An 18933-nucleotide genomic window follows, 5' to 3' on the forward strand; every position below is an offset into this window, starting at 1 on the left:
TGGTTTCTGTCTGAATACATACACTTCCTGGGTGAGGGGCGCCGGCCAAACCATACCTTATGTAAGCCCTCAAACTTGTGGCGAGCAGGTGACCTGAGGCTGCTGTCTGATTGGCTTCTTCAGGTTTTCCAGGGGGCGCAGTTCTGTGCCGCCCCAGGAACTCCCACTTTTATCGGCAGCGAATCGGTATTGTTTGAATGTTTTTTTGATCTAATGTGATCGGACAACTCTCGTGGCTGTCAATCATGTTCACACCCACCACGTCTCCTCGTCTCGACTGTCAATCATCCACCGTCTAGGAACCCTGATAAACTCTATAGGCTACATTGTCCTTCTTAATAACTCTGTGACTGTGTGGACATTAAAGCCCCCGCCTATGGAACGCTCTGCCACAAGACACCGGCTCTCTTTCAACCTTCACATCCCATCTCAAAACGCGCCTTTTCAAACTGGCATATTCAGTCTGACCCACACTTCGCTGAGTGTTGTTGTTGTGATGATGATTTTATACTTACCTGTTGTGTTAACTTTTTATTGTCTACCTGCTTTGTTTTGAGCTGACGCTGTCTGACACAGTGCTGCTGGTGTTGTGCTGTGTTCTGTAAGGTGTCCTCGAGTGCTCTGAAAGGCGCCCACAAATAGAAGGTATTATTATTATTGTTAAATGTATTAAAATCAAATCTCACTGAAGTAGGGATCGGGGGGGGAGGGTTCAGTGTAAAATGACCAAGCTGTGATGATTTTGATATCGGAGCAATTTTCCTGAATTGCAGGGCTGAAAGAACAGACGGCGTCCGGTTTGGTGTGATGTCCAAGTCTCTGAACGGCTGACTCTGAATCGTCTGAGTGTTTACTCAGGGAATCGTACTCGCGTTTTATGCTTTTGTAACAGGTGAGGCCTGGAATAAAGGCCTTTTGTTGCACTTTTTCTTTGGATGATTGCACAGATCGCAGCATGTGTAGAGGCTGCACCAAAACATCGTTGTCATATCAGAACGGGAGGCGTCTGCCGATTCCCCAGCCCTAAAGCGAATTCTAAAAAAAAAAAAAAATTACCAAAGGTTTAACAGGGAAGAAAACTTGACGACATATTTGTTCAAATGGAGACTCGGGGTATTTACTTCCAGCAGAGCTCAGCGTTTGAGATGATGCTGAGCCTCTTTTCATTAGACGCCATCGAGGTTCACACTAGTTAATGGTAATTGGGTTTTTTTTTTTTTCCCCTCCCTTTTCTCCCCACTTGTACCTGGATAATTACCCCACCCTTCCTGTGCCTTTATTGTGACTATGTGTGCTGTTGCTGCTCCAGGTTCCCCCAAAATGTAAAACAATCTGTCCTAAGGTTTTTCAACAATACTTTTCTCCTCGTTATGGTAAGAGAGGGATGCTTAGCCCGTTTAGACCAGCCGTGCCTGGTTGCTACACAAGTTATATATTGTAAAATACAGATCTTCCACGAAGAAGAACACAGATGGTGGTTCTAGATCATATGTACCCAGCACCTCATCTTGCTCAGTTTACACTTTCCATCTTACGTCTCCCTACTCCACTCACTTCCCCCTCCTCACCTTTTCCTCCATTCTCCTTCCTCCCTCTGCTTTTCCGTGCCTCCGGTTTCACTCTTTTTTCCTTCCAACATGATGTGAGAGTGACAATGGAGGGGAGGTGGGTGGGTGGTTGGGTGGTTGGGGGGGGCAGGATGTAGAAAGAGGGGAGCAGGAAGAGGAGGATGTCCTAAAATGGACACCCTCTATTCGACACAATGTCTTTGAAGCAAGCGGATGAACGTTTGAATGGAAAATGAATCAGAGATTTACATGACTGTCGAACCCTTCTGCTGGACTTTCCATCATGACACGACCGCATTGTGTCCAGTCAGCTCCTCCTCTTCACGCCCTCACGCCGTCCTGTTGCCCAAGCTGTCTCTTTTGTTTCCCTTTTCTTCTGGCACGCCTTGCTTTTCCGTGAAGGAGACGTGGGGCGGTCTTGGAGCTGCACCTTTGCAGCAGATCCCGGGCAGCGCGGTCTTAAACCTGCGGCCTGTTCTCAAAGTGCGGCTTCGCTTTTCGGTGTGATTTGTTAATGAGCTTCTTCAGAACGCTTAGAGGGGGATTTCTTCTGGACCACTATATTAATCTAAGTGCACTACACTGAAAAGACTCCACTTCAGCCTGTCAGATGTTATGTGTGCTATGATAGCGAATGAGTTGTGAAGCGGTACCGCTCTCTCTCTCTCATGCCTGGCCAATACAGCAAATGGCTCTGCTTTGCTTATATCAATACAGCTTAAAGGTTGCAGACGTTTCAGATTGACGAGCCGTGTTCCATAATTTATGTAATTGATTTTTTTTTTTTGGGGTAATTTGTGTGTAATGGAAAAAAATGGCAATGGTTCCAACATACGTCAGTGTAACAGGAAGTAATCAGCTGAGCTTGAATACTTGGGTTTTAAGTTGCAACCTATTGTAGATCTACAGCCACATAATTATGTAGGCCCTGAATGCCACAATATCATTAGTGTTCAGCCAGTCAGACAATCACAGGAACCAGCGCTGTTGGAGTGTATGCCTTGTTGAGCACTTGGTTTGGTTTTTTTCTCCCACTTTCGATGCGATCACACACACACACACACACACACGATATAAAGCTGCAACAGGGAATTTGTCTTGCAATTGTTCGGTGAACAAGCAAGGCACACTGCATGATTTATTCCAGGCAATCAATTGGTTTGGAGGCTTAGAGCCCCACACAAAGCCGGCACAATGGGACTCCTCTCAGCCCCCTCATAACTCTGTCACTCATTTTCTGCGCTGACAATGCACGTCATGTTGCATTAATCGCGTTGGACGAATGTGGGAGGAAGGGGCAAAACACGATTAGATGACGCGTGCACACGTTTGCCTCTGAGAGGAACGGGGCCCGTAGGGTTGGCTCGCTGAGTCGGTGCCAGCAGCATTTGCACCACACTCGTTCTCCTGACGTGGCTGCTGCCATCTGAAACGGCGAGGACCCCGGCGCTTGAGGTGATATTCGTGCCACGGTCGCATTGAATTGGCTGCTGGGCTGGAAACTGTTGCTCCGTGGGACACGGGGGTCCCATTCACAACAGCGTGAGGAGAGACGTTTTCTTTATTTATGTATTTTTGGACACCCCCCTCTCCCCTCCCCCTTTTCGCCCCAATTGTACCCAGCCCATTACCCCGCTCAGTCGCTGCTCCACCCCCTCTGCCGATCCGGGGAGGGCTGCAGACTACCACATGCCTCCTCCCATACATGTGGGGTCACCAGCCGCTTCTTTTCACCTGGCAGTGAGGAGTTTCACCAGGGGGACGTAGCGCGTGGGAGGATCACGCTATTCCCCCCCAGTTCCCCCTCCCCCCCACTGAACAGGCGCACCAGCGGAGGCGCTAGTGCAGCGACCTGGACACATACCCACATCCGGCTTTCCACCCGCAGACACAGCCAATTGTGTCTGTAGGGACGCCCGACCAAGCCGGAGGTAACATGGGGATTCGAACTGGCGATCCCCGTGTTGGTAGGCAACGGAATAGAGGAGAGATGTTTCAAACGGTTTTGATTTGTATTAACGCCGGGATGACATTGCTTTATGGTGTTTCTTCCCTTGGTGGAAGTCTACAGAAGGGGATCCCAAACGTTTTCATGCTGGAGATCGTTTTGTTTGGCAAAGGTTCCACCAAATATTTCGTGCAGTAAAGCAAGTAATACATTTTTATGACCTATCAAAAAGTGATATAATTAACAATCCCTTCTATATGGTTTATTAATGCAGTAGTCCCCGTCATTCCCCGTGAAATGCAGTGTTTCAGTCTTCCATCGTGACCTAAATGAAAGCGATAAGGCTTGTCGACTTTAAATTTATCGTTTATTGTGGACCCACCTGGCCCTCCTGCTGCGACCCACATAGGTGTTAACTCACCCACCGATCTACAGGGTCCATTATACGGGGTTCACATAACATTTCGAGCTTTTGAGTCACCCGAGATTTATGGTGATGGAGAACCAAGGAGGGGAACCACAGTCTCCACACCAGTCTTAAAATGTGAGGTGCTTGCAGTACATTACTGTTACGACAAATACACATTTCTGTGTCTCTCCAGCCGTCTTGTTGAAAAGGCATTTTGCGGGTTGTTGGCATGTCTCTCATGCAGCTGTGTCAGTTTCACACCTTGCCCTTTGACAGCCAGGCGTTAATTTAAGTGCCGCTTAAATGCCCCCCCGGGGGGCACTACGCCGGTGTCTGTGCTGGTGTGCAGGAGCCCAGAATGCTACAAAACAAGTCACTCTCACAAATAATAGAATTGATTTGTTCCACAAGTTTTAGGAAGGCCACAATACATTACGTTACAGTCCCTCAGTGGCAGATGAGTTGTTTTATTGATCGCTCCTGTCAAACAGTACAACAGAAAACACCTCAGAGTATTGGAGTAATGGACTATCGGTTTGTTTTCAGATTCCAATTTTCTCTATGAAGAGAGATGCGCCCCCCCCCCCCGCTGTGGTGGCTGGGCGTCGACAGCCGGAGCTGATGTCGGTGCTGTGCAGCTTCCTGCTCCTCGTCTTTAGTGCGCTCAAAACAAACGCCGGGAGGGGAAACACAAGGATGGTGGACAGTTCAGTGCTGCCGTCCTTCAGTGTGTACGGTACGCTGTGTTTTGACACGTGAAACACAAATTTGTGGTCCTCTGCCGAGAAACAGGTCTTACGTCTAGCGGACGTAATCCGTTAGCAGGACTTCCTTGGGCTTTTCAGCTAGTATTTTAGTGACAGGCTCCAGCATCCCGTGACCCCAAGTTGGATAAGCGGTTTGGATAATGAATGGATGGATGGACAAAAATATAGAATAGCATAGCGTCTGGGTGGCATGGCGATATGTTCTGTTGCCTACCAACACGGGGATCAACAGTTCGAATCCTTGCATTACCTCCGGCTTGGTCCAGCTTCCCACCCTACAGACACAATTGGCTGTGTCTGCGGGTGGGAAGCCGGATGTGGGTATATGTCCTGGTCGCTGCACTAGCGCCTCCTCTGGTCGGTCGGGGACACCTGTTTGGGGGGGGGGGCTGGGGGGAATAGCGTGATCCTCCCACGTGCTACGTCCCCCTGGTGAAACTCCTCACTGTCAGGGGAAAAGAAGCGGCTGGTGACTCCACATGTATGGGAGGAGACATGTGGTAGTCTGCGGCCCAACCTGGATCGGCAGAGGGGGTGGGACGGCTCAGAAGAGTGGGGTAATTGGACGGGTACCATTGGGGAGGAAAAGGGGGAAATCAAAAAACAAACAAAAAAATACAGCATAGCAAGAGGTAAAATCTTGCAAAGTAGAAATTGAATCGAAGAGCGTAGCAAGGGCAAGAAGACACCGTGCGCCATTGACATTTGACTCATTGATTGGTTTGTGGCTTTTTCACCATTTGCCTTATTTCATAGGCTATGGAATCCATTTGGGGTATGAAATAACTAACTGCAGACTGACTTCTTCTTTTTTCGGCTTGTTCCCTGTTTCTCAGGCATCGCCATAGCGGATTTTTTTCCCCTCCATTGCTTTCTGTCTGACACATCCCTCTCCCGCAGTCCAACCCTCCTCATGTCCTCCTCTATCTGGTCTCTCCATCTTTTCCATCCTTTCCTTGGTCTTCCTCTTTTTCGTTTGCTGCCAGGTATTTCCAGGTCCAATACCTTCTTTCCTATATAGTCTATGCCTCCTCTCTGTACATGTCCAAACCATGTCCGTCTTGTCTCTCTCGACCTCTCATCCATTCCTCTGATCTCCAACGTAGCTCGCACTTCTTCATTTCTCGTCCGGTCTTTTCTAGTCACTCCCAAGGACCAACGCAGCGTGTTCATCTCTGCTACCTGTAATGTAGATTCTGACTGGAGGCAACAAAAAAATGAAGGGAAAAGTTTACTAGGATTCTTGCAACATTTGGCATCCTAATGTGTATATACAGCAGTTTGGGTTTAACCTGTATCTTTGAATAGGGTTATTGATAGTTAATCACACATTATATTTACAAAAATGTTGTGTGTGTATCAAATAAAGTTGATAAATACCAAATGGACTTCGTCTAGTATATATTTTTCATTATGTACATACACATGGTTGGCAAATTAAAGGAAAAAATCTGAAAGCATGACCCCTTCAGTGAGGAGGTTCGGGGTCTCTGTTATGCTTTAGGGGGCGTTTTCCTGGCATGGTTCGGGTCCACTTGTCCTCTTAGAAGGAGGGGTCACTGAAAATCAATACAAAGTTATTCTGGGTGATCACCTTTACCCTATGATGAGACATTTCTATCCTGATGGGGGTGGTCTCTTCCAGGATGACAGTGCACCCGTCCACAGGGCACAAGGGGTCACTGGTTTGATGAGGATTAAAATGGTGTAAATCATATGCCGTGGCCTTCACAGTCACCAGATCTCATCCCAGTTTTACACCTATGGGATATTTTGGACCGACGTGTTAGAAGTGCTCTCCGCCACCATCATCAACACACCATCATCATCATCATCATCATCAGGTCGAGTGTCCTCGGATGTTCCTATTCGTCTTTCGGTAGCTTGTTTAGTAAGACGAGTCTTACTAAAACACGTCCATGTTTCGCTACAGCTATGGACGTGAGCAGCATCAGATTCAACTGAGTTGGTGACCCTGACTGTTGCCCACAAAAGGGTTCTTCTGCTCAGCGTCTTGTGAGTTTCACCACTGGCTGAAATATCACATCCACTATGCTGCATCCCTGTAGCTTTGTTATTTAACCCATAACGGGGGTAACCTTGACTCATTATCAGGGCGTGTCCACATGCCAGTGGGCCATGGTAACGAGTCTACGGGGAGGTTACTCCTGCAGGGGTTTCTGTTCAGGGTTGCCCCACCCTTAGCCTTTGGCTAAAAAGCCTTATCCCGCAAGGCAGCAGTGTACGGGTTACTTTAAAGGGCGCCGGTGATTCGCCCATAGCCAGAGCCCCGCTAGTGAGAACAGTCTGAACCTGGAGAAGGTGGGGTTGGCATGTCTGGGAGGAGCTTTATGTTGCGCTAGGCGGCTCGTGTGTTTTTGACACACGCCACGCCAGACCACACCAGACTTCAGCACACCAAATGAGGGACTATCTTCTAGAAGAATGGTGTTAGAGCTCAGAGACTTGTAGAATCTATGACAAGGAGCACTGAAGCTATTTGGAGATTCGTGGTGGACCAGCACCTTACTAAGACACTGGATGTAATTACTTTCCAAGTTGCCCCCACTCAGCAGGTCAGCCATGTATCTATGATACCAGCAGTCCAGTACAAATGCTGTTGCATCCCGCTGGCTGTGGGTCACAACGGTTCATTCGGATCACAGTCAGAAATACAATATGCTTGAAACAATGCGTTCATACGTTGATAATTGTAGCTTAAATTATTCTTGAGAGGAAGACCGCTAAAGTCAGAGATCAGTTGAGGTCGAGGCTTTTACACGGATGGATCCAGGGATTTAATGTAGACTTACTGCATGGTCGCACTACAAATCCACCAAACAAGCTCTGCGGTCTGTACGGATGTGACACATGTACACAGAGCAAGAGAAGGGCTTAGGTGGAAAATGTTTTGGTTTTTTTTTAAGAAAAATAAGTTTTTATGATCATACTGCTACAGTATCTGATCCACTCACTAGCATTCATTAAGGGATGATCATTATATTACATTACAATATTACATTTATTTTATGGAGTGCAGAAGTGCATGCATAGCCATGCAGAGACAGGCGGTTTATGAATAATTAGCAGTAAGCGTCTTGGCTCTGTTGTGGGTATCTAGTTAAGTGCTTCTTAGCTTTAATCACTGCACGCTTTTTATTGTGCTAAAAAAAAAACTACTTGGAAGAAACACAGGTGCCTCTCAAACTGGAGAACATTCCCGAGCAGTGCTAACAAGAGGGTGTAGATCTGCAACTCATCAAAATGGGCCTTCGTGAATGGGCATTTAACAGGGGGGGGTTTTCTCCAGTTTTTGTTTTTTTAAGAAAATCTCTCATAAGCTTTCTAATAAAGCGGTTTGTGAGCTGTATACTGTACGGTGATTGTTTTGTTGGGGGGGGGGGAAGCATTGCTTGACTGTCTTATAGGAGTCATGTTTTACAACTGGTGAATGCTGTTAAAGGGCTAGGTCACTTTTTTGGGGGGGGGTTAGCTATTTTCGCGGAGTCTAGGGGACATACTACTTTGCCCCAGATCGTTTTTCCACACAGAATCTGCACATCGTTGTTAACACGGCAGCGGTCCCGTTCTCTAAAAAGCAACTAAATGCACTCCTCCACAGTTAATATATGTATTCTTGGTTTGCCCTATTGATTAAGTCAGTCAAGATTAAATTTACTAGATTAACTGTAGTTTTGTTTGGGACTAACATGATAAATATGAGCGGTGGGGTTAAGGAGCTGGTAATTTTCCCCTGCGCTTTACACAAACCTCCACGAGAGGTGCAAAGTTCGTAACTAGGCAGCAGAAGCATGAATAATCTGATGATATTAAATGGTACAACCCAAAAATACACATTAACTATGCATTTTGTTTTGGAGTCACTACAAATGCATTTTGTTGATATTTGTGGAGGATGGGATCACTGCCACGTTTACTTCCATCTTAGCGGTGGCTGCCCACGCTGAATGCATGTTCATAACTAAGATTCAAGGGGCAGAAAAATGGTCTGGGCCAATGTAGTGTGTCCCCTCTACCCCAGAAAATAGCCGAACCCCCCCCCAAAAAAAGAACTTTCCATTTAAATCTGAGAATAAAATTTCCATAACTCAAATATTGCCGGCAGCCATACCAGCGTGTACCCTGCTCTGCCAAGTGACGGAAGCTAAGCAGGTGTGGGCTTGGCTAGGACTTGGATGGGAGACATGCCAGGAAAGCTGAGTTGCTGCTAGAAGTGGTGTTGGTGGGCCAGTAGGGTGCAGTCTCTTCCCTCTGGTCCTAATGAAAACAACAAATATCAAATCCCAATGCCCCAGTGCAGTGACGGGGACACTGTGCTGTAGGAGATGCCGTCCTTCAGATGAGACGTTAAACCGAGGTCCTGACTCACTGCGGTCATTAAAGATCCCATGGCACTTATCACAAAGAGTAGGGGGTTCCCCAGTGTCCTGGCAAAATCCCCAACCTGGCTCTCTCCATCTGGCCACCTCATCATCCCCCCATGTAATTCACTCAATGATTTTGATTCCTCCCTCTCCACCTCTAGCTGATGTGTGGTGAGCGTTGCGGTGCAGAATGGCTGCCGTGCATCACCCAGGGGGTGCTGCACATTGGAGGTGGCTGAAGTGAGCTACCCCCTTCAATCTGAAGCGCTTTGGGTGTCTAGAAAAGTGCTGTATAAATGTAATGATTGTTATTATTAGATAAATGACAGTATTCTCCTCTGTGTCTCTCTCTAGAAGGACATGACACTGAAGCCGCAGGAGCATAGGGACAACCAGGCAGGACCCTTGCACAAGAAGAGACCCTCCAGGGTGCCAAACGGCCTGAGCTTGGAGCCCTGCAGGAACAATCACCACCACCATCACCAGCCTTCGGACCAGGAGAACAATCCCCGCCTGGCGCGCACGCAAGGCAAGAGGAAGAAGAAACACGTGCACAAGAAACACTCCATGGTATGTTTGATTTTCTTTCTCAACAAGCGCTGGGCTATACTAACAAAAACAGATTTTTTTTTATTTTTCCTGGCTAATGTATCATGAATTGCGACACAACTTTCTTCGGCACTTGGAAAAAGTGTTTTTAATAAAATGTTGGGAGAAAATTAGATGCTCAGGCTTTGGAGTGTGGAAGGAATAAAACCTTTTGGTTTTGCAATTTGCTCTTTCAATTTGGAAGTTACACTCATCCATGTAATGGCTTGATTACATATATATGGATCCCCAGTTAGTTGCACTGACATCAGTACTTCTACTTACATGTTAACGTCTCGTGTCCAAGTCCATAGTCCGTGACCTACATATCTACATATACGTTCTACATAGTATGCATGCAGTCTATTCTACCAGATAAAATGGCACTAAGCAATCCTGGACAGAGGTTAGCAAGAGAAGCTATGTTTTGGAAAAAATCCTGCAAAAGAATGCACCCCCTCAATCCTGCCTACGAGCCTCTTGAATGTGCAAAGGGATTGACAGCAAATAGGGACCGATGTAGACGCCGGCTTGCAAAGAATAATCCTGATTGGCCGATAAGGAGCAGGTACAGTGAAATGTCCTGTCTCCGCTTGCAGCAGTGCATCTGCTGACTTGATAGCTGTCAGGATGTAGAAAGAGTTTGACCAAATATTAAAAAAAGTGTCCTAAGTTAAAAGTACTGATGGGGGCGTCTGGGTAGCATAGCAGTCTATTCCGTTGCCCACCAACATGGGGATCACTGGTTCAAATCCCCGTGTTACCTCCGGCTTGGTCGGGCATCCCTACAGACAAAATTATCCGTGTCTGCGGGTACGAAGCCGGATGTCGGTATGTGTCCTGGTTGCTGCACTAGCACGTCCTCTGGTTGGTTGGGACGCCTGTTCGGGGGGGAGGGGGAACTGGGGGGAATAGCGTGATCCTCCCATGCACTACGTCCCCCTGGCAAAACTCCTCACCGTCAGGTGAAAAGAAGCGGCTGATGACTCCACATCTATCGGAGGAGGCATGTGGTAGTCTGCAGCCCTCCCCGGATCGGCAGAGGAGGTGGAGCAGCGACCGGGACAGCTCGGGAGAGTGGGGGAGAAAAAGGGAGAAAATCCCCCCCCCCCTCCAAAAAAAAGCAATGATATCCACTTTAAGCCTCGGCAGGGTGAACCAGTTGATTTTCTCTTGCCCGCAGTAGCGCTGCTGATGAACATTACAACACATTAATTCTGTATACAAGACATGTGCAGGGGATATACAAGACATGTGCAGGGGAAGGAAAGTCCCGTCAGGTCAGCGTTTGAGAACTTGGATGTAAAAATTTCCGTTACGCATTTCAGAAGGGTGTCACGACGGTGGTGGTTATTAAAGAGGGCTGTCTGGCTGAACAGTTCAATTAAGATGGGATTTGTGAAGCTGATTAAAGTTGCATTGCATTTTAAGGTGACATTGTCAACAGCATCTGTGATCAGGTTACAGCTGAGCTGGAGATACAGACCCTGCAGAGCTCGCCGGTTAGATGATCACCGTAGCACCCGTGCAGCAGACACGGGTAACAGGATGTGTTCTGATTTGAGTTGCTGTTGTCAACGGTTGCTCAGTTTACAGCTGTTGTCAGTGATATGAGTCACTACCAGTATTACTACACTAGCAGTACTGTTTTCGAAAATGTCGTTGATTCGCGAGACTGTTGCCCAAAATAGCTGCCCCAGTAAACATTAATGAAGTCAAGTCACACTCATATGTATGGTTCTAGAACACAGTTCAGGGCTCGACCATCACATTACATCCTCCAGCAGATCTAAATACAATAATAATGATGTACGATAAGCCCCTATCTTTACACCCTTGGTTTGGATGAGGAAAGAAATGGGAGAAACCTCAGGAAGAGCATGAGAAGAGGGATTCCCCCTCCAGGACCGATAGGCATTCAATGCAGTTCATTGCACCGGATTCAGTTACGCTTTATTAATCCCCAGTGGGCAACTCAGATGTCACAACACATCAGAGGACATAGGTGAGTCAGATGTGTGGAGCTGTAGATGCACACGGAGCGGGCAGCTGTCACCGTCCTCGGCCAGCCTATTTTAATCTTATTAGCAATAACTGAAAACACGGCAATATCTTGATAAAAAATAACCACCTGCACTAAATTGTACTTAGCTGATTTGTTTTTCACGGAAGTATGGACTTCATTCGAAAAAAAGGGAGTCGTTATTGACGTCGCTGTGGTTACCATGGCAACCTGTATAAATGACTGACTGTTGAACCTATTTTGGACTGTTGAATAGACATGTGACCACAACGTGAAATCACTCCTGCAAAGTCAAATATAGCCTCATGTGTGTGTGTGTGTGTTTGTGTGTGTGTGTGTGTGTGTGTGTGTGTGTGTGTGTGAGAGAGAGTGTGTTTGTCCGTGTGTGCCTGAGAGTGCATGGCAAGGTGACAAGTTCGCTAATGAATATTTATGGTCCACTGACACAGTGGTGTCTCTTCACCAGCAAGAGCTATCTGTTACAGCACTACCCGCTGCTGTTCCACACACACACACACACACACACACAGAGTCCCGGTTTGTCTGTGTCATCGTAGCAACGGGGGGCTGGTGTCTTCCCGAGGCTGCTTGTCCTTCAAGGACGTGTCTCATGTATTTTGACACCAGGGCAGCCACAGCCATGGGAAAAGTTAAGGCACCGTGGCGTTTGTTTAAAGATACGCTATTTAAAATTAACATCAATGGACACACAAGGGATCTGAACCGAAACAAAAACAGAACCTGATTCCATCCACTTTTTCCAAACAGCGCTGTGTACATGTGTCTCCGAGTGAGACTGGAGAACAGTACCGAATACACCAGCCAGTGGGAAAGTGGGCGGGTTTGATTCTCCCCCCCCACCCCAAAGATGGTGGCACAGTGGCGCAGTGGGGTCAGCATGGTCGCCTCACAGCAAGAAGGTCCTGGGTTCGAGCCCCGGGGTAGTCCAACCTTGGGGGTCGTCCTCTGTGTGGAGTTTGCATGTTCTCCCCGTGTCTGTGCGGGTTTCCTCCGGGTGCTCCGGTTTCCTCCCACAGTCCAAAGACATGTAGGTCAGCTGAATCGGCCGTACTAAATTGTCCCTAGGTATGAATGTGTGTGTGTGTGTGTGTGTGTGTGTGTGTGTGTGTGTGTGTGTGGGCCCTGTGTGTGTGTGGGCCCTGTGTGATGGCCTGGCGGCCTGTCGAGGGTGTCCCCCCGCCTGCCGGCCAGTGACTGCTGGGATAGGCTCCAGCGTTCCCGCGACCCTGAGAGCAGGATAAGCGGGTCGGATAATGGATGGAATGGATTGATTCATGACGCCGCAAAGAATCGAACCGTCAACTGTTTGGAGCATTTTGAGTTTCTGGTGCATCTGGCGCATGAGTCCTCCATCCTCCTGGTTCATGCGGTGCATTCGATATTTCAGCACAGCGCTCACGTGCTCGATCAATGTCACATTTATTCATGGATAACATACTTAAAGCCGCACTGTGTAGAGTTTTTATTAATCAGTTTAGCATAATTTTCATTTAATACATAACTGTATTGAGATGCGAGAGCGTAAAATCCAGCGGTTAATGATGTTTTTTACACTCAGTGGTTTTGCCCGTGTCGGTGCTGAAACAGTGTGCGCCGGTGACATCACTGGCAGACAGTCTGTGAATGTGAAAACCTGATGCCTGGTTTGCTGCTAGGCTGCGTTGGATAAAAAACGTTTTTGAGTAACAATAATATAGAGAGCTGTATAATTTAGTGTTTGTTTGCATTTTTTTATCCACACAATCCTCCTGCACATTTTCTGTTTGTTTCAGAGGCAGACAGAAGATGCTCAGTGTTGTGCTAATAATGATAATAATAATAATAAATTGAAATTATAGAGTTAATGAGAGATCATGTTGACATTCTGGATTTGTTCCCTTTACAAATTTTGGTTGCACATGAGGGAGTCTCTGGCTGCAGCAATGACACTCTAAGGGGGAGTCAGTCCGCAACCAGTCACATGACCTAATGGCCATCGAAGAACATCTTTTCACGAGATGTGAAGGAGGGTTAGGACGTAGTTCAGGATTTGGGGAAGGAGCTAATTTGCGGTCCGGTATTCCGAAACAAAGAGCTTAAAGCAGCTACGATAACAAGCCATACAGGGAGAGACTAGGACAGAGGTTCACCGCACAAATGTGCAACTACACCCAAATATAGTGCCACCTTTAGGCTCCATACCTTTGTAGATGTCTCATCCTGTATTAACCCCGGTTTTGACTCTAGTGCTGTGGTAACACAAAATTGGATGTCATTTGAATGCATTTTTGTGGTCAAAGCAAAGGTTTTTGTTTTTGTTTTTGCATAAAACTGCTTGAGTCAAGAAATTTTAATTAGCACTTTGTTAATTAACAGTTGTGGCAGTGTTCTTTTGTTCCATGGCTTAATAAACAGTACATAGATGTTACCTTGACTATCCATCCATCCATCCATTATCTGAACCGCTTATCCTGCTCTCAGGGTCGCGGCGATGCTGGAGCCGATCCCAGCAGTCATTGGGCGGCAGGCGGGGAGACACCCCAGACAGACTGCCAGGCCATCACAAGGCCCACACACACACACACACACGCACACACACACACACATTCATACCTAGGGACAATTTAGTACGGCCGATTCACCTGACCTACAGGTCTTTGGACTGTGGGAGGAAACCAGGGCCCCCGGAGGAAACCCACGCAGGCACAGGGAGACCATGCAAACTCCACACAGAGGACGACCCGGGACAACTCCCAAGGTTGGACTACCCCGGGGCTCGAACCCAGGACCTTCTTGCTGTGAGGTGACCTCATTAACCACTGCGCCACTGTGCCGCCTACCTTGACTATAAGATTGATATATAAGGTATGAGATCACTTATGGGGATATGATATCATCTGGTATTTCACTCGCTTTTATAGACCCTTATGGATTTTTAATGAGTGAAGTGGAAAAGAGCATAGATAACTTTACTGCCTGGGTGCCATTTCTCTCCTGTACCAGCTAACAGACAAAATGTGCAGAGCTCAAGTTTAGAGGTTGTTTGGCAGCATCTGCGGAGTAGGCGAAGATTACTAAGGGGTGAACAGCCAGAAATGTTACGCATGCTTACACATGCCTCGTATCAAATATCCAAGTCGATGAGTACATGTGTCCTTGTAAGCACTTGCCTTTCATTGAGTGTTTCAGCTTGACTATGACCTTGTTCAGATTGTGCCAGCCCAAATCTGTTTTTTGGCATATCCAGATTGGTTTTAGAAAGTCTAGACAGCAAAAAAAAAAAACACATGAAATGTGATATTTGCAGATCGGATCTAAACAACTTTTGGAGATGGTTTGAAATGCGATTCCAATTGGATTTCTACAGATATGTCTCAATCGGGATGCTCCGGCTGCCCAGACTACCACATGCCTCCTCCGATACATGTGGCGTTGCCAGCTGCTGCTTTTTCACCTGACAGTGACGAGTTTCACTAGAAGGATGTAGCACGAGGAAGGATTCAATTCAATTCAATTCAGTTTATTGTCATTAAAAACAATGTGCAGGCACATGTTAAAAACGAAGTGAGGGCTGTGGCTTCACCAAACAGTGCAAGACAGACAGACAAACACAGCGAACACAATATAATATATACATATATGAAGACCAAAAGCTAAAAATAAGTTAAAAAAGAGCACGAGTACAAATTATTTAAAAATATCTACAGACATTCAGTGGGTGGCCAGGTTCAGGTGGGCAACAGCTTGGGGGAAAGAAGCTGTTTTTGAGCCTGGTAGTGCGGGCTGTGAGGTTCCTGTAGCGCCTCCCAGAGCGCAAGGGGGAGAACAGTCCATGATTGGGGTAGGTGGGATCTCTGCTGATGCTGAGACCCCTTTGAAGGCAGCGTTTGTGATAAATGTCTTTTATGGCTGGGAGCTGGGTACCGGTGATATGCCGGGCCGCCTTGACGACCCGCTGCAGAGCTTTCTGGTCTACTGAGGTGCAGTTGCCGTACCACACTGAGATGCAGCTGGTCAGGATCTCTATGGTGTGGTGGTAGACATTGGTGAAAATATTGGGGGATAGACGGGCGCTCCTCAGCCTCCTCAGGAAATGCAGGCGTTGTTGGGCCTTTTTCACAAGGGCCTGGGTGTTTAATGTCCAGAAAAGTTCCTCACTGATGTGGACTCAAAGGAATTTAAAGCTGGAGACACGCTCCACTTCCACCCCATTGATGTGTATGGGGGATTGGCTGCAGCTTCTAGACCTCCTGAAGTCCACAATCAGCTCCCTTGTCTTCTGCATATTGAGAACAAGATTGTTGGTAGTGCACCATGATGTGAGGTGCTGAATCTCGTCCCTGTAGGCCGTCTCGTCATTGTTGGCGATACGGCCAATGACTGTGGTGTCATCTGCAAACTTAACTATTATATTTGAAGGGTGAGTTGGCAGGTAGTCATGGGTAAAGAGGGAGAAAAGGAGGGGGCTCAGAACACAGCCTTGAGGGGCACCTGTGCTGAAGGTCATACTATTTCCCCGTTTCCCCTCCCCCTATAACAGGCGCCCCGACCGACCAAAGGAGGCACTAGTGCAGTCACCAGTACACATACCTACATCCCAACTGCAGAAACGGCCAATTGTTTCTGTAGGGACACTCGACCAAGGCTGATATCAGATTTCTAACGGTCTTTTGTGTCACTTGCAATACAACACAGACCCTGCCAAATGTCTGCCAGCGCATACTAAAATTGGCAAGCCACCTATCGTCATCAAAGGTTCCCACCAGTCACTACTTTGCGGATGGCACCACTGCTCTTGCTGCACAGTGGAGCCCACCATGACTGCAGCACATAACATCGCAACGTATACCAGCCTGCTCCATCGCTGAGTTTTTCTGGTGTGATGGAGGAGTTCGGCACTGGGACTTGACAGATTGTTTGGAGGGAGAGATGATGAATCTCCATTTCTTTTGCTTCCGTATTGGTAAACCGCACCACTGGCTTACGTAGTTATTAGCACCTACGTTGTTACCACAGCAACCCATGCAGATTGGCTGTTGATGATTGGATACACAAATCCAATCTGGTCGCTTGCAAATAACAGTGCAGACAGTCTGTTTTATAAAGAGCTGATTTGAGAAAGAAATCCGATTCGCCTGCAGTCTGAGCAAGGCCTAAGTGTGCAAAGCACCCCCTGACAGATTGATGTGATTGGCCGTGGATGTTCTTGTTTGTCTGAAGGGGAAAATACTGCTCAGAGTGGTGTTAAGGCCAACGGCTTAGTGGCCTTTCTCTGTTCTCCTTTTAGCCCAGTCAGCCAGAGCTGATAAGGGCAAGAGGAACTCCTGTTAGAGCCCGGGTCTCTACAGAAAATGTGGCTGGTACATACACCATGATGCACAAGGTGCTTAGATACACAGCATCTCTATCCAGACACACAGCATCCCTGCTTAACACGCTTGCAGTAATGCATGCACCCAGGTGCAGTCACATCATAGGTCCTACGGTCTGGTGCAGTAAAAGCCCAGTAACCTAACAAAATACGAGTGTTGTCAGGGATGATAACAAACGAGTACGACAATAAAAATCCATTGTCTTTGACTGAGAGGGTGAGTGAAGCGAGACAGCTCCCCATTCACTTTCCTCAATAACAAAAAAAAAAAAAAATCTGATTTTGTTCCAGCAAAATGCAACCTCACCTGTCAACCTCGGTGCTCAGTACTGCCTAAATCGGTCACAGTTATTGGCATGGGCATAATTGAAACGGTCATTAAGGATGCCCCATGCTCGCCTCCCTGTGTCCTCTCTGAGAGAAACAGAGGAGAAATCTGCCAAGCTATCTGGCAACACCGGTATCTGTTTTTGTTGTTTTTGTTTTTTTTTGTCGGCTTGGCAATAAATAATTGTTAGAGCATTGTCCTCCTACAAACGTACGTTTTAATGTCAGGGCTCTGTCTCAAGGTTTAGTGCTCCATTTAGAAAAGCTGCATTCTGGGGGGGAGGCTGGTTACCCGTAGGGTTTTATTTATTTATTTAGTTATTTTCCCTGCCTATTTTAAGAGGAACGAGGGAAGGAGAGAAATTGTCGTCGATTGCAGCAAATGTGTTCCCTCCCCGGCGCTGACCCGGTGTGCTCCATTCAGAGACGCTGTAAGCTCGGGAGGGCGAATGGAGAGATGTTTATAGGCACCTCTGACATATCGCCTCGTGGTGTAAAAACAGCGCAGATGTGAGACGCTCTGCTGGAAATGGATGAGAGTAGAGTAGCAAACCCTTAATTATACGACTTCGTAGTCCTCTGAGGCTTTCATATTGGGATGTGTTGTTTCGTTGTGGTGTGATTTTTGCTTAATAGTCGTCCGTTACATTGCACGGGTGGGTTTTGAAAAAAAAAAAGATTTAGGGTTCCTGTCATTGACGGTGAAAAAGATTTAGTCGGGGACCTTAAAGTTCATGGGACGAAGTAGCAACTGTCATCGCTCAGGTCATTCTGCCCCAAGGTACTTGCTGTGAGCGGATGTTGAATTTCTTATTTGCAAAACCCGCCGAGTCTCGCCGAGAAGACGTTCAGCCGTGATTCCGTGCTCGGAAATGTGTGTGTGCCTCTGCATGCATTAATACAACCTCATAGCCACTGCACATACAATATAATGTGCAGTGATTTGCAGTGCATATTCTAGAAAGTGAAGTCAACTTAAGTCAAATTTTATTTGAATAGATGGCCCCAAATCACAGTTCATTTCCCAGAGGACATCTGTCCTAAGACCCTCGATTTGGTAGAAAATGCATGCATGAGGGTGCTAATAATTGGGGAGCAACACTATGTGTGTGTGTGTGTGTGTGTGTTTGTGTTTGTGGGGGGGGGGGGTTGGGTTCTGTTCCGGGGTGTTCCTCTCTCGTGTTCGAGTGGTGTCCTGTGACATGTGGCACTTGGTTGCATGGTGCCGGTGAACAGAGGGGCGTGCTGCGAGCCCCATATGCTCTCTGGCACTAAGAGAGGCGGATGGACCCCGGGATCAGGGCTCGAGATTTACAGCGTCCTGTCATGCCGGGGACGATAGAGAATGTGCTTGGGAGGAACAGAGATCTTCCCCCGGGACGCCTCCGGGTCAAAAGGGATTTTATATGTAATTTATTTTATGCTATCCCTTAGCAAGGGACAACCTGAACTGAGCACTGACTACAGCGGAGCGCGGCTTCTCGGGCTGTTACTACACTTGCTATGACTGGCGGGCTACTTAGCACGGGCTGCTCGTGACTAGCTAG

General features: G+C 47.3%; 1 protein-coding gene across 1 annotated transcript in view; it reads left to right on the forward strand.

Moving 5' to 3' along the window:
* Positions 1 to 18933, forward strand: part of LOC130117052 (autism susceptibility gene 2 protein-like) — a 160198-nt gene that overhangs the window by 123357 nt on the left and 17908 nt on the right. The window contains exon 2 of the mRNA XM_056285194.1: positions 9432 to 9647. Within this exon, the coding sequence (XP_056141169.1) occupies positions 9432 to 9647 (216 nt within the window). The remainder of the gene's footprint in view (positions 1 to 9431; positions 9648 to 18933) is intronic.

This window comes from Lampris incognitus, chromosome 8, assembly GCF_029633865.1.
Source record: "Lampris incognitus isolate fLamInc1 chromosome 8, fLamInc1.hap2, whole genome shotgun sequence".
NCBI classification, from domain to species: domain Eukaryota; kingdom Metazoa; phylum Chordata; class Actinopteri; order Lampriformes; family Lampridae; genus Lampris; species Lampris incognitus.